At 44.5% G+C, this 13,708-nt stretch overlaps 1 protein-coding gene across 2 annotated transcripts in view; it reads right to left on the bottom strand.

Moving 5' to 3' along the window:
- Nucleotides 1-13,708, bottom strand: part of LOC124619246 (protein FAM151B) — a 381,817-nt gene that overhangs the window by 85,540 nt on the left and 282,569 nt on the right. For both annotated transcript variants that reach the window (XM_047145492.1, XM_047145493.1), the window contains exon 3: nt 10,235-10,482. In XM_047145492.1, coding sequence (XP_047001448.1) covers nt 10,235-10,482 — 248 coding nt within the window. The remainder of the gene's footprint in view (nt 1-10,234; nt 10,483-13,708) is intronic.

The following is a 13,708-nucleotide window of genomic DNA, read 5'->3' as shown; positions in this document are numbered from 1 at the left end:
AAATATGGAATCACCCTGTTGTACTCCATCCATAGTTCGCAGTATATCATGTGAGAAAAGGGAAAGTTGAGTTCCGCACGAGCGATGCTTTCTAAAACCATGACGATTTATGGACCCAAGCTTCTCGGTCTCTACGAAATTTATTAGATTCGAACTAAGAACTTGTTCAAGAATTCTGCAGGAAACCGATGTTAAGAATATTGGTCCGTAATTATGCGCATCCGTTATATACAGGAGTCACCTGTGCTTTTTTTCCAGATGCTCGGGATTTTGCGCTGGGAGAGTTATTCGCGATAAATGGAAGCTACGTAAGACGCCAGTGCGATAGAGTGCTCTATGTAAAACTGAACTTGGTTTCCGTCAGCACTTGGCGACTTACTTGTTTTTAACTGTGTCAGGACTTTCCCTGCGCCCGAGATGCTTATTACTGTGTCGCACATACAGGAGTTTGTTCGATGGTCACACTACGGTATGTTAGTACGAGTCTCCTGAGTGGATGACTTGTTAAACGTGAAATTTAGAACCTTGGTTTTCGTTTTTCTATATTCAACTGCCACACCAGACTGATCAATGAGTGACTGAGTGGAAGCCATAGATCCGCTTATCAATTTTACATTAGGACCGTTTGTAAGGAACCGTCGCGACATTTGCCTTAAGCGATTTAGGGAAAGCACGGAGAACCTAAGTGTGGATGCTGGGCGCGGTTTCACCCACTGTCCTTCCCGATGTGAGCCCACTGTGCTGACAACTGCCGCACCGCGCTCCGACAACGTCACGAAGCCTCTGCAGAGTTTGGTTTTGGTCCTCCTGTCATTATAACGCTTTTTACTAATTTTTGGAGAAGAGACTAATACTGATAATGATAAAAGGCTTTAATGATTATATAGAGAATGGACCATTTTAATCGATAATGGAGGATAACTCGGGATGGAGATGGATACAGCAAAATGTTTTATCTAAAAGTTGTAGGTGGCAAAGACGGTCACACGTTATTACTAATTGCAGTGACCTTGATCGTATTTTCAAGGTTATTTGGAGGTGAAAGTGTTTTTTTCTTTGTTGGGAGCCCTAATATTTGATTTGAGGTTTGAAGAGAGCGGCAAATTTTACGTATAAAATGATACGTTATTCAAAGTCACGGCAAGGTTCAGACAAGGTCAAATAAGCAAATATGTCTTTCATTCTAGTGTGATTAACTCGGACTAGAGGACGGATGCAGCAAAATACAATATTAGATGCATATTGGAAGGGGCATAAGGGTCACGCACTATTACCAATAACCATGATTTTAAAGGTGATTATCAATGGTCATTCGAAGGCTGTGTTTTGTTTCGTGGAAACCCCTATCTGTGACGTCGGATTTTGGAAAAAGCAAACAGTGATCTGACCTTTAGGTTTTAATTAGCTTGTTTATTGGCAAAAATAAATACATCACAGCGTATAAATGTTACTGTGGCATTCACAAGACCGAACAAACATAAATAAAACCTAGATCATTGGTTTACAAGTCGTTGAATGAGTCCCTTCGCCTCTCATTCGTAGGGATACCCCTTCGAATCTGTATCTAACATCGTATTTTGCTGCATCCCTCCTCTATTCTGAGTTAATCCCTGTTACAAATAAAAATATATTTGCTTATTCGACCTTCACTGAACTAGCCATGGTCTTGAGTAATGTATCATTTTATACCTAAAATTTGCGCTCTTTTCGAATCTCGAATCAAGTGTTAAAAAATTACTTCACTCTCTAAATCATTTAGAAAATCACATTCAGCGTCTCCGCCATTAGTAACATTGCGTGACCCTCTTATCCACCTACAACTTTCGTCTAAAACGTTTTCCTCTCTCTCATTTCCATCCCGAGTTATTCCCCATTATATATAAATATACCCTGTGAACCATGAACTATAGACCTTGTCGTTGATGGGGAGGCTTGCGCATCCACAACGGAGGGGTATCTGTTGAGAGGCCAGACAAACTTCTGGTTCCTGAAGAGGAGCAGCAGACTTTTCAGTAGTTTCAGGGGCAACAGTCTGGATGATTCAATGATTTGGGCTTCCAACATCAATCAAAACGATCTTGCTGTGCTGGTACTGCGAACGGCTGAAAGCAAGGGGAAAGCACAGCCGTAATTTTTCTCGAGGACATGCAGCTTTACTGTATGGTTAAATGATGATGGCGTCCTCTTGGGTAAAATATTCCGGAGGTGTAAAATAGTCCCCCATTCGGATCTCCGGGCGGGGACTACTCAGGAGGACACCGTTATCAAGTGAAAGAAAACTGGCGTTCTACGGATCGGAGCGTGGAATGTCAGATCCCTTAATCGGGCAGGCAGGTTAGAAAATTTAAAAAGGGAAATTGATAGGTTAAAGTTAGATATAGTGGGAATTAGTGAAGTTTGGTGGCAGAAGGAACAAGACTTCTGGTCAGGTGAGTACAGGGTTATAAATACAAAATCAAATAAGGGTAATGCACCAGTAGCTTTAATAATGAATAAAAAATAGGAGCGCGGGTAAGCTACTACGAACAGAATAGTGAACGCAATATTGTAGCCAAGATAGACACGAAGCCCACGTCTACCACAGTAGTACAAGTATATATGCCAACTAGCTCCGCAGGTGAAGAAGAGATTGAACGAATGTATGATGAGATAAAAGAAATTTTTCAGAGAGTGAAGGGAGACGAAAATTTAATAGTCATGAGGGACTGGAATTCGATAGTAGGAAAAGGAAGAGAAGGAAAAGTAGTAGGTGAATATGGATTGGGGCTAAGGAATGAAAGAGGAAGCCGCCTGGTAGAATTATGCACAGTGCATAACTTAATCATAGCTAACACTTGGTTCAAGAATCATAAAAGATAGTTGTATACATGGAAGAATCCTAGAGATACTCGAAGGTCTCAGATAGATTATATAATGGTAAGACAGAGATTCAGGAACCAGGTTTCAAATTTAAGACATTTCCAGGGGCAGATGTGGACTCTGACCACAATCTATTGGTTATGCACTGTTGATTAAAACTAAAGAAACTGCAAAAACGTGGGAATTTGAGGAGATGGGACCTGGATAAACTGAAAGAACCAGAGGTTGTAAAGAGCTTCAGGGAGAGCATTAGGGAACGATTGACAAGAACGGGATGTCTCTATAGGCCCCCAGGCTCAGCAGGTGTTGTGGCAGAGCACCTGAAGGAAAATTTGGAAAATATTTCGAGTACCTTTCCCGACCATGTTATAGTTCAGGGTGGAGGTTTTAATTTACCAGATATAGTGAGACACAAACGTTTATAACTGGTGACAGGGACAAAGAATCCAGTGAAATTTTTGAAGTGCTTTATCTGAAAACTACCTTGAGCAGTTAAACAGAGAACCGACTAGTGGCGATAGCATATTACACCTTCTGGTGACAAACAGACCCGAACTATTTGAAACAGTTAACGCAGAACAGGGAATCAGCGATAATAAAGCGGTTACTGCATCGATGATTTCAGCGGTAAATAGAAATATTACAAAAGGTAGGAAGATTTTTCTGTTTAGTAAAAGTGACAAAAAGCAGATTACAGAGTACCTGACGGCTCAACACAAAAGTTTTGTCTCAAGTACAGGTAGTGTTGAGGATCAGTGGACAAAGTTCAAAACCATCGTACAATATGCGTTAGATGAGTATGTGCCAAGCAAGATCGTAAGAGATGGAAAAGAGCCACCGTGGTACAACAACCGAGATAGAAAACTGCTGCGGAAGCAAAGGGAACTTCACAGCAAACATAAACATAGCCAAAGCCTTGCAGACAAACAAAAATTACGCGAAGCGAAATGTAATGTGAGGAGGGCTATGCGAGAGGCGTTCAATGAATTCGAAAGTAAAGTTCTGTGTACTGACTTGGCAAAAAATCCTAAGAAATTTTGGTCTTATGTCAAAGCGGTAGGTGGATAAAAAAAAAATGTCCAGACACTCTGTGACCAAAATGGTACTGAAACAGAGGATGACAGACTAAAGGCCGAAATACTAAATGTCTTTTTCCAAAGCTGTTTCACAGAGGAAGACTGCACTGTAGTCCCCTCTCTAGATTGTCGCACAGATGACAAAATGGTAGATATCGAAATAGACGACAGAGGGATAGAGAAACAATTAAAATCGCTCAAAAGAGGAAAGGCCGCTGGACCTGATGGGATACCAGTTTGATTTTACACAGAGTACGCGAAGGAACTTGACCCCCTTCTTGCAGCGGTGTACCGTAGGTCTCTAGAAGAGCGTAGCGTTCCAAAGGATTGGAAAAGGGCACAGGTCATCCCCGTTTTCAAGAAGGGACGTCGAGCAGCTGTGCAGAACTATAGACCTATATCTCTAACGTCGATCAGTTGTAGAATTGTGGAACACGTATTATGTTCGAGTATAATAACTTTTCTGGAGGCTAGAAATCTACTCTGTAAGAATCAGCATGGGTTTCGAAAAAGATGGTCGTGTGAAACCCAGCTCGCGCTATTCGTCCACGAGTCTCAGAGGGCCATAGACACGGGTTCACAGGTAGATGCCGTGTTTCTTGACTTCCGCAAGGCGTTCGATACAGTTCCCCACAGTTGTTTAATGAATAAAATAAGAGCATATGGACTATCAGACCAATTATGTGATTGGATTGAAGAGTTCCTAGACAACAGAACGCAGCATGTCATTCTCAATGGAGAGAAGTCTTCCGAAGTAAGAGTGATTTCAAGTGTGCCGCAGGGGAGTGTCGTAGGAACGTTGCTATTCACAATATACATAAATGACCTTGTGCATGATATCCGAAGTTCACTGAGGCTTTTTGCGGATGATGCTGTGGTATATCGAGAGGTTGTAACAATGGAAAATTGTACTGAAATGCAGGAGGATCTGCAGCGAATTGACGCATGGTGCAGGGAATGGCAATTGAATCTCAATGTAGACAAGTGTAATGTGCTGCGAATACATAGAAAGAAAGATCCCTTACCATTTATCTACAATATAGTAGGTCAGCAACTGGAAGCAGTTAATTCTATAAATTATCTGGGAGTACGCATTAGGAGTGATTTAAAATGGAATGATCATATAAAGTTGATCGTCGGTAAAGCAGATGCCAGACTGAGATTGATCGGAAGAATCCTAAGGAAATGCAATCCGAAAACAAAGGAAGTAGGTTACAGTACACTTGTTCGCCCACTGCTTGATTACTGCTCAGCAGTGTGGGATCCGTACCAGATTGGGTTGATAGAAGAGATAGAGAAGATCCAACGGAGAGCAGCGCGCTTCGTTACAGGATCATTTAGTAATCGCGAAAGCGTTACGGAGATGATAGATAAACTCCAGTGGAAGACTCTGCAGGAGAGACGCTCAGTAGCTCGGTACGGGCTTTTGTTAAAGTTTCGAGAACATACCTTCACCGAGGAGTCAAGCAATATGTTGCTACCTCCCCCGAGATGACTGGATGTTGTTGTGTCGTCTTCATGATGATGATGATAATGATGATGATGATGATGATGATCATCATCATCATCATCATCATCATCATTCATCTCCATTACGGTCGGAGGAAGGAGACGGCAAACCTCCTCCATTAGGACCTTACCTAGTACGGCAGTGCGCATCGTTCCCCTACGCTCTGTCAAGACGCATGGGACTTCACTTCATTTCAGAGTGTGACCTACTTAAACTTCGTCACTATGGAGGAACAAATCACCAAGCTTATTGTCTTGCAGCAGTGGAGTGGAGACCGCGTTGACGACACATCGAAATTTGATTTCGACGAAATGCATTGTGCAACACAACTGAAAGATCACTTTTCGAAACCCTGTAATTGTCTCCCACTGCGACGCATGAGATTGAAATATGCTTCAAAGAACCCTACAACCTTCCTCTGTGATGTCACCCTCGGACTCGGCGACGTTTCAGACGGCTAGGTGTCGACGCATGCGGAAAAAACGCCAGGGCTCCGATGTTTATGTGAGACATAAGTTGTGTCTGTGGTGTCGTATCGCCACCAAATTTCACCACAGTTCTGACCAACACCGCCGTGAACTTGTCACATGATGGTAAGGTCGTCGCAGCTGCTATTACCCACATTTCACACCATCTTTTGACTCCGATGCGATGCTGGTCAGAACTGCAACACCCAGCGTTGAAATCACGAGGTTTTGTTACGGCTGGCCGTGGAAAACATTTCACACACACCGCCGCTCAGAATTGACACCAAAAGGCTTCAAGGTGTGTCGTTAGGGGTGTCAGTGAAACCGTCCTTCCTCTTGGGTAGTTCATTCACACACATTTCGCGGTCGAAAACGGCAATTCGCTGTCCGATGACCAAAAGGCCGACGTTCTTCGCAACGTTCGACATTTCTTCCAGCCCCTCGATGTTTCAATCATGTTCTAAGGACACCGTGAGGCTGCGCCCCACTGAACGTGGTCTGACCCCTTTGCAGTGTAGTGCGACCACAAATTTAGGTCCGGTATTCGGTGTGGAACCACTAGAGCACGTTGAAAACCATTCGACGAAATCTGAAAGTGATTCAAGGCCGAAATACATTTATATACCTTCTCGTATTTCTTTCTTCGCCCTCCTGTGCTGTGATCACGAGCGAGGAAGCAACATTAAGATGTGCGTGAATAAAACGGTATAGGGTCCCCTCTATGACCCCTCATTTCGGCCACACTCTTGATGCCACCCATGCGCCTTAGTCGAGGACGTTACAAATGTACATGTACAAAAAAAACTTTGATATGCTTTCCCTTTCGGCTGCTCTAGCACCTGACGGTAGGCAAACCCCTTCGACACCCCTTATGTGGTGACTACCTGCCTTCAGGCACTATAACAGCCGCAAAGCAGAATGTGTGTAAAGTTTCTGACACATACATCTGTAACGTCCTCATGTAAGATACGTGGGAACCATCGATGGTGCTGCCAAACTCAAGGGTCACAGAGGGACCCTTTCCCGTTTTACTCAAGCATATCTTAATGTTGCACCACTCCGTTATCACGCTTCACGAGGGCGCGAAAAAGGAAGAACGACAAAGCATACAAACGCATTGCGGCTTCAAATCAGATTCAGATTTCGTCGAATGGTTTTCGACAGTCTCTAGTGGTACCACACTGAATGCCGGAGCTAAATTTGCGGTCGCACAACACTTCAGTGGGCCTGCAGTCTCTCGGTGTCCTTAGAGTAGTGTTGAAACGTCCAGGGGTTGGCAGCAGTGTCGAACGTTGTCAACAATGTCGGCCTGTTGCTTATAGCACTGCGACATGTGTGTGAATCAACACCCCGAAAGAATAAGCGGTTTCATTGACACCGCTAATGCCTCCCCATGAAACCTTTCCGTTGTCGGTTCTGAGCGGCGGTGTGTCTGAAACGTTTTCCTCGGCCACCCCTCAGAAAACCGCGTGATTTCAACGCTGGGTGTCGCTGTTCTGACCTCCGTTGCACAGGAATCGAAAGAAGGTATGAAGTGTGAGTAACAGGAGTTGTGACGACCGTCCCATCATGTGACGCGTCCACGGTGGCGTTGGACAGATTTGTGGCGAAATTTGTCGCCAATGTGACGTCATTAACCCACGTCACACGACACAGGAACTTCTGAGATCTGGCCTCTTCTTTCCCCGTGTGTCGACACCTGACTGTCTGAAGCGTCACAGAGCCCGTGGGCAGCGTCACACGGCGGTACGCTTTTGCACCATTACAGGGGAAAGTTCCAGGGACCTTTGCGCCGAACTTTAAACCTCTGCGTCGGCACAGGAGACGTTTGTGGGGTTTCGAAGAAGTGAACCTTTAATTTTGTCGCCCATTGTAGAGCTGGCAATATTTTGACGAAAATTTGGTGTCGAGTATACAGGGTGTACATAAAGTCCGGGAACACTTTCGATTATTTATTGCACAAGAACTAAACACTGTACAGATGTCATACATATTGCATTTTGAAGAGAAACTCTGAAAGTTTTTTTTTACTTTTTTTATTTTTATTTTTTGACAAACATTCGATATCGGAACCATGAGTGATCCGGCAGACGTCAATACAGTAATCTTGCCATACACGTCCCAGCATGGCATCGTCGACTGTGGCAGGCCGGCCGGTGTGGCCGAGCGGTTCTAGGCGCTTCAGTCCGGAACCGCGCGACTGCTGCGGTCGCAGGTTCGAATCCTGCCTTGGGCATGGATGTGTGTTATAGATTAGTTAGGTTTAAGTAGTTCTAAGTTCTAGGGGACTGATGACCTCAGATGTCAAGTCCCATAGTGCTCAGAGCCATTTGAACCATTTTTTGACTGTGGCAGTCGCTTCCCGTATTCTCTCCCGGAGCTCCGCTACATCACGTGGTAGAGGCGGTACACACACCAGATCTTTAACGTGTCCCAACAGAAAAAAGTCACACGGAGTGACATTTGGCGATTGGGGAGGCCATTTCACGAAACAGCTGTCCCCTTCTGTAGCACGGCCGATTCTTCGATGCGGCAGCTCCGTGTTCAGGCATCCACGAACTTCACGATGAAAATGAGGTGGAGCCCCATCCTGCTGCAAGATGAACGGAGAGTCCGATTGCATTTGTGGCATCAGCTATTGCTGCAACATGTCCAAGTAGGAATATCCAGTGACAGTGCTCTCAGCGAAGAAGAATGGCCCGTACAATTTTCGACGTCACAAGGCACAAAAAACATTTACCTTTGAGCAATCACGTTCAAATTCAATGCATTCGTGTGGATGCTTTGTACCCCAGATTCGACAATTACGGCTGTTTCCCATTAGTGTGAAAAGTGACTTCGTCACTAAAAATTAAGCGATCAACAATGCCATCCCCATCCTCATTCAATTCTTGCAACTGCGAACAAAACTTAAAACGCTTGTCTTTGTTATCATTGAGCTTCTGAACTAGCTCCAAAGTGAATGGTTTCATAGACAGCTTCTGTCACAGGACTTTCCACACTGCCATTGGAGCCACTTCGAGTTCACGGGATGCGTGATGATGGTTCAAATGGCTCTGAGCACTATGGGACTCAACTGCTGAGGTCATTAGTCCCCTAGAACTTAGAACTAGTTAAACCTAACTAACCTAAGGACATCACAAACATCCATGCCCGAGGCAGGATTCGAACCTGCGACCGTAGCGGCCTTGCGGTTCCAGACTGCAGCGCCTTTAACCGCACGGCCAGATGCGTGATGAACCGATTTCCTTGGACTCCTTATGAATGTCTCTCGTACGCGCTCCACATTCACTTCACTCACAGTGAGTCGTCCGCTTCTCTTTGCCGGGCACAAGCAACCCGTCATAACGAATTTGTTCAAAAATAGCTCTGAGTACTATGGGACTTAACATCTGAGGTCATCAGTCCCCTAGAACTTAGAACCACTTAAACCTAACTAACCTAAGCACTTCACACATATCCATGCCCGAGGCAGGATTCGAACCAGCGACCGTAGCAATCGGGCGGTTCCGGACTGAAGCGCCTAGAACCGCTCGGGCACCGCGGTCAGCACGAATTTGTTGTGCCACTAACAATGGCCTTCCTTGTTGGTGGCTTCTTACCATACTTGTTTCTAAATATCCGTTGAACAGCTGTAGCACACTTGTTTTTGTCGAACTCCAACACACAGAAAGCTCGCTCCGCACCTGAACTCGCCATGTTTGCGACTAGCACTGACTATCGGCAATTTACCAAACTACGCTGTGGCGGTATACATGAAAAAAAACTTTCAGTGTTTCTCTTAAAAATGACATATGGATGATATCTGTACAATGCTTGGTTCGTGTGCAATAAATGATTGAATGTGTTCCCGGACCTGATGTACACACTGAGACAGAAATGAGAAAATAGTTATGAGTACGGCTTCCAATCGCCATAGGTAACTTGCAGCTGCTGAAGTTGATTTTCGACTAAGGTAGCAGTGGAAAAGAAGCGAGGAGCACAATGAACATGGAGTATGACTTCTCAAATGTATTGACCGAGGCCAAACTGAATATACGAAAGAAGTGTGTCAAAAATCAGCAGTACCAGCAGTGTCATTGACACATTATTTCTTGGCTTCATAAAACATGTGAAGTGTATTCGTTTGAGCGTTAACTAAATGTTATTTACAATAAATATTATTAAAATTCGTCGCTGTAGAAAAGAAGTGTGCGACGTTTATTGTCAGTCTACAGTTTAGTGTGGCGAGGCTTCTGGTTACATGTACCCTCGCACTGAGTTGGGGGTGTGAGAAGCGTTGGTAGGACTGGAAGGAGCAGTCGGCAGCGGCATCCACTCACCGCCATCTGCTTGCGCGCCTCCTGGATGACGTCCCTGGACTTGTTGAACGCCACCTCCGACTTGAAGTCGAGTTTGACCCCCTTCTTCACCTTCCCCGGCGCCACAGTCTCGTTGACGACCTTGAGAAACTCTGCGAGCGACAGGTCGATGTTGTCGGTCACCGCGTGAGCCATTACGGGCATCTCCTCGCCCGTGTTGTTCACTTTGCCGAAGCTCACGTCCGCCTCCAACATCATCAGGGTGTCGTCTGCAACACAACACACACACACACACTTAACTCAGCAACAGCGCCTGACCGGAAGTAGCAATCACTAATTTAATAGTTCTCTTTACACGCAACTCAATTTTCCAAAGAGAATAAAAATGATGTCTCTTTCTGTTTTCTATAATATCAGTGATATTATATTACATGTGAGAAGTTAAAATTCGAGTGCCACACCGGGATTCGAAGTCTGCCAATTACGCCGACTTCTATTGTTTGATTCGACCTCTTTTGGTTTATTTTATGGGAACACGTTTCAGGCTATCTTTATGCTGTTTTTAGCAACAAGTACAACTACGACTACGATAAAGAAAATTCGAATACCTTCGAAAACGTCACTCTGACATTGAGTAGGCGGTGCAAGAAGAGGTCAGGTTCTGCCCCCATCAACAAAGTCAAACATTCTCCAGCGATGGAATCAACAAACTCGTTTCTCGTTGGGAGAAATGTTCTCGTCGCCAAGTTGACTATGTTAAGAAATAAATATGTAGACATGAAGAATAAAGATGTAGAATTTTAACAGAGCTCGTTTTATTTAAAAACCTTTATGAGTTTTCACATAAACCTTTCAGCACGCCCTCGTAAGTATGCTTATTTGTAAATGAATTGCTTTTGTTGTACATTTGTGTAATGTTAACATGTTGGATATGTAGAATCAGTACAAAAAGTTGTGGCTTATGCAAATTAAGTACTACGCCCGTTAGGACAAAATTAACATCTATGTCACTAAATGAACAAGAAGACAGCTCAAAGGGAGTTAATGGTGAATAGAGTTTGGTAGAGGCACATTTTGTGAAAGGATACTTCACGTAATGGTATCAGAAGAAGTGTTCTGAAGAAATTTTCAGACTGGGGCGTGTGGAAAATTGTGCATAAAAAAGTACTGCGTTGATCAAGCTTTAAAGCGAAGTTGTTTTGGAGCAGTTAACAACTTAATGAAGAGAGTTTCAGCAAACGGTAATGGAGTCGCGTTAGCATGGGAAACGGACAAGAAACCGAGATATTTCAATTGGAAAATTATTTAAAAGATTGTGGAGGTTTATCATGAAAAGAAGAGTAGCCACTGATCGATGGAAGAGAAGCAGCATTAATCATCGGTTGCACGTTTAAAGATAAGAATAGATGATGAAAAGAATCAAGAATATTGTAATGGCGAATTCAGACGCCACCTACTTGAAGAACTGCGTAACTAACTGGGTCCTCATTTAAGTCTGGGTAGCAGAAATGTGTTTTACAGAAAGGGAAGTTGTCTGAACATTACGGGCCAGCGAGGTAGGAGGGGTAGGGCAGACGGAATGTGACATAACAACCAACCGTTTATCGGAATCTGTGAATGTTATATGGACTTTCCTTTCCAGTGAAGTACTTAGAACTGTCTTAAGTAGAGAGTGACAATTATTGAACTATATGAATGAAAATCGTCATAACTTCTGAACGGTTTGCGTTAGGACGTTCAAACTGCACGGTTGGCCACGGGGATCATAGGAACTAGCATGCGCATGGGCACGCGCCTCTAGTGACGAAGCCCATAATCATTTGGATGGGTTCGTCAGTAAGCAGAATTGGCGGTTTTGAGAGGCTGAGAATCCGCATTTCGCCATCGAGAAGGCTCTTTACCCTCAACGTGTGATTCTGTTATGTGCAATGTCCAGTCACGGAATAATCGGTGCGGTATTACGTGATGGCACGGTGACCACCGAACGGGATTGGAGGTTTTGGAAGATGATTTCATCCCCATTATCTAAAGTGACCCTGATTTCGACAAGATGTGGTTCATGGAAGCAGGACAGTCTTTGATGTCCTGGAGGAGCAGTTTGTGGACTGCATTCTGGCTCTGGGATACCCAAAGGCCACTGGCATGGGCCTGGATTGGACCCCATATTCTCCGGATGTGAAGATACGCGACTCCTTTTGGGGGGGCTAGGTTAAAGACAAGGTGTACAGCAATAACCTCAAAACCATTGCTCAGCTAAAAACAGCCATTCAAACGGTCTTCGACTGCACAGATGTTCCGACACTTCAGTGGGTCATGCAGAATTTCGCTATTCGACTGCGCCACATCATAGTCAATAAAGGCAGGCGTACTGATCACGTCATAAACTAAATCCGAATATCTGTAGTGACGTTTATTTGTTGAATAAAGTGTGTGCACGCCGTAATTTGTAACTAATTTACGTTATTTCATATAGTTCAATAATTGTCAGGGCACAGTACGTGTGTGTGTGTGTAAATTTTAAATAAATGTTCACCTCACGTACCAAATAGACACAATAGTGTGGGAGTCATTGCTGACGTAAATGGTTGAGTTGTAACTAGACGCCTCGTGTGAGTACCATGACGAAGTTTTCACTGGAGTGACTGTAATACACTAGTGTGGAAAACGTAAAGAGGAAAGTAACTTTCGCTTCATGAGTCACAGGCAGGTAATATATTTCGATGAAACCTGGTACCGTGTAGTAGAAAGGCACGTGAAGGAAATACGCAGTCGAGAAAAAATGAGACTTTTATTCAAAGACAATAGAATGAAGTCACCGCAATTCATGATGATACCCTCATGGGAGACGGTTCTTTAAAGGGTGTTTGACCGCCAAGGACAATGCTACATGCTCTGCAACGTATTGCCATTCTGGCCACGAGACTGGTCAGGAGTTGTTCTGGTAGGGCGCTCCATCCCTCAACCAGCGCGGCTGACAAGTACTGGGTGATCTTTCGTGCATGTGGACGTGCTGGAGTACGTTTCTCAACGCATCGCACACGTACTCGATGGGATTTAAGTAGGGGGAATGAGCATGCCAGTTCATTCGTCAAAAATCCTCTCGTTCCAAGAGCTCCTCCACCAGCGCTGTTTAATGCGGTCTCCCATCGTCGTCTATAAAAAGAAAGTCTGGGCCGAATGCACCCTTGAAAAGACGCACATGTTAAAGGAGTACAGTGTCACAATAACGTTGCCCGGTGTGCGTACCGTGTTCAAATCTCTGGAAGCACTATGCCTCGCCACATGCTACCTGCCTCACCAACATGACCATATTTCACGATGTTCCTAGGTGCGTTGTATGTTTCCACTCTCGGCCTATGAGGGTACGCCCAGAATCACTACTCAGACTGAATGTGGTCTCACCCAAGAAGAGCACGCGACCCCACTGCTCGTTGATCCGGACCCTACGGTCTCGGTGCTATCGCAAAAGGTGTCGCCGATGTGTGGGTGTCAGCG

Source organism: Schistocerca americana, chromosome 6 (assembly GCF_021461395.2).
Source record: "Schistocerca americana isolate TAMUIC-IGC-003095 chromosome 6, iqSchAmer2.1, whole genome shotgun sequence".
In the NCBI taxonomy this organism is placed as follows: domain Eukaryota; kingdom Metazoa; phylum Arthropoda; class Insecta; order Orthoptera; family Acrididae; genus Schistocerca; species Schistocerca americana.
The sequence above is the reverse complement of the archived record's forward strand: the minus strand, read 5'-3'. Positions and strand labels throughout refer to the sequence as shown.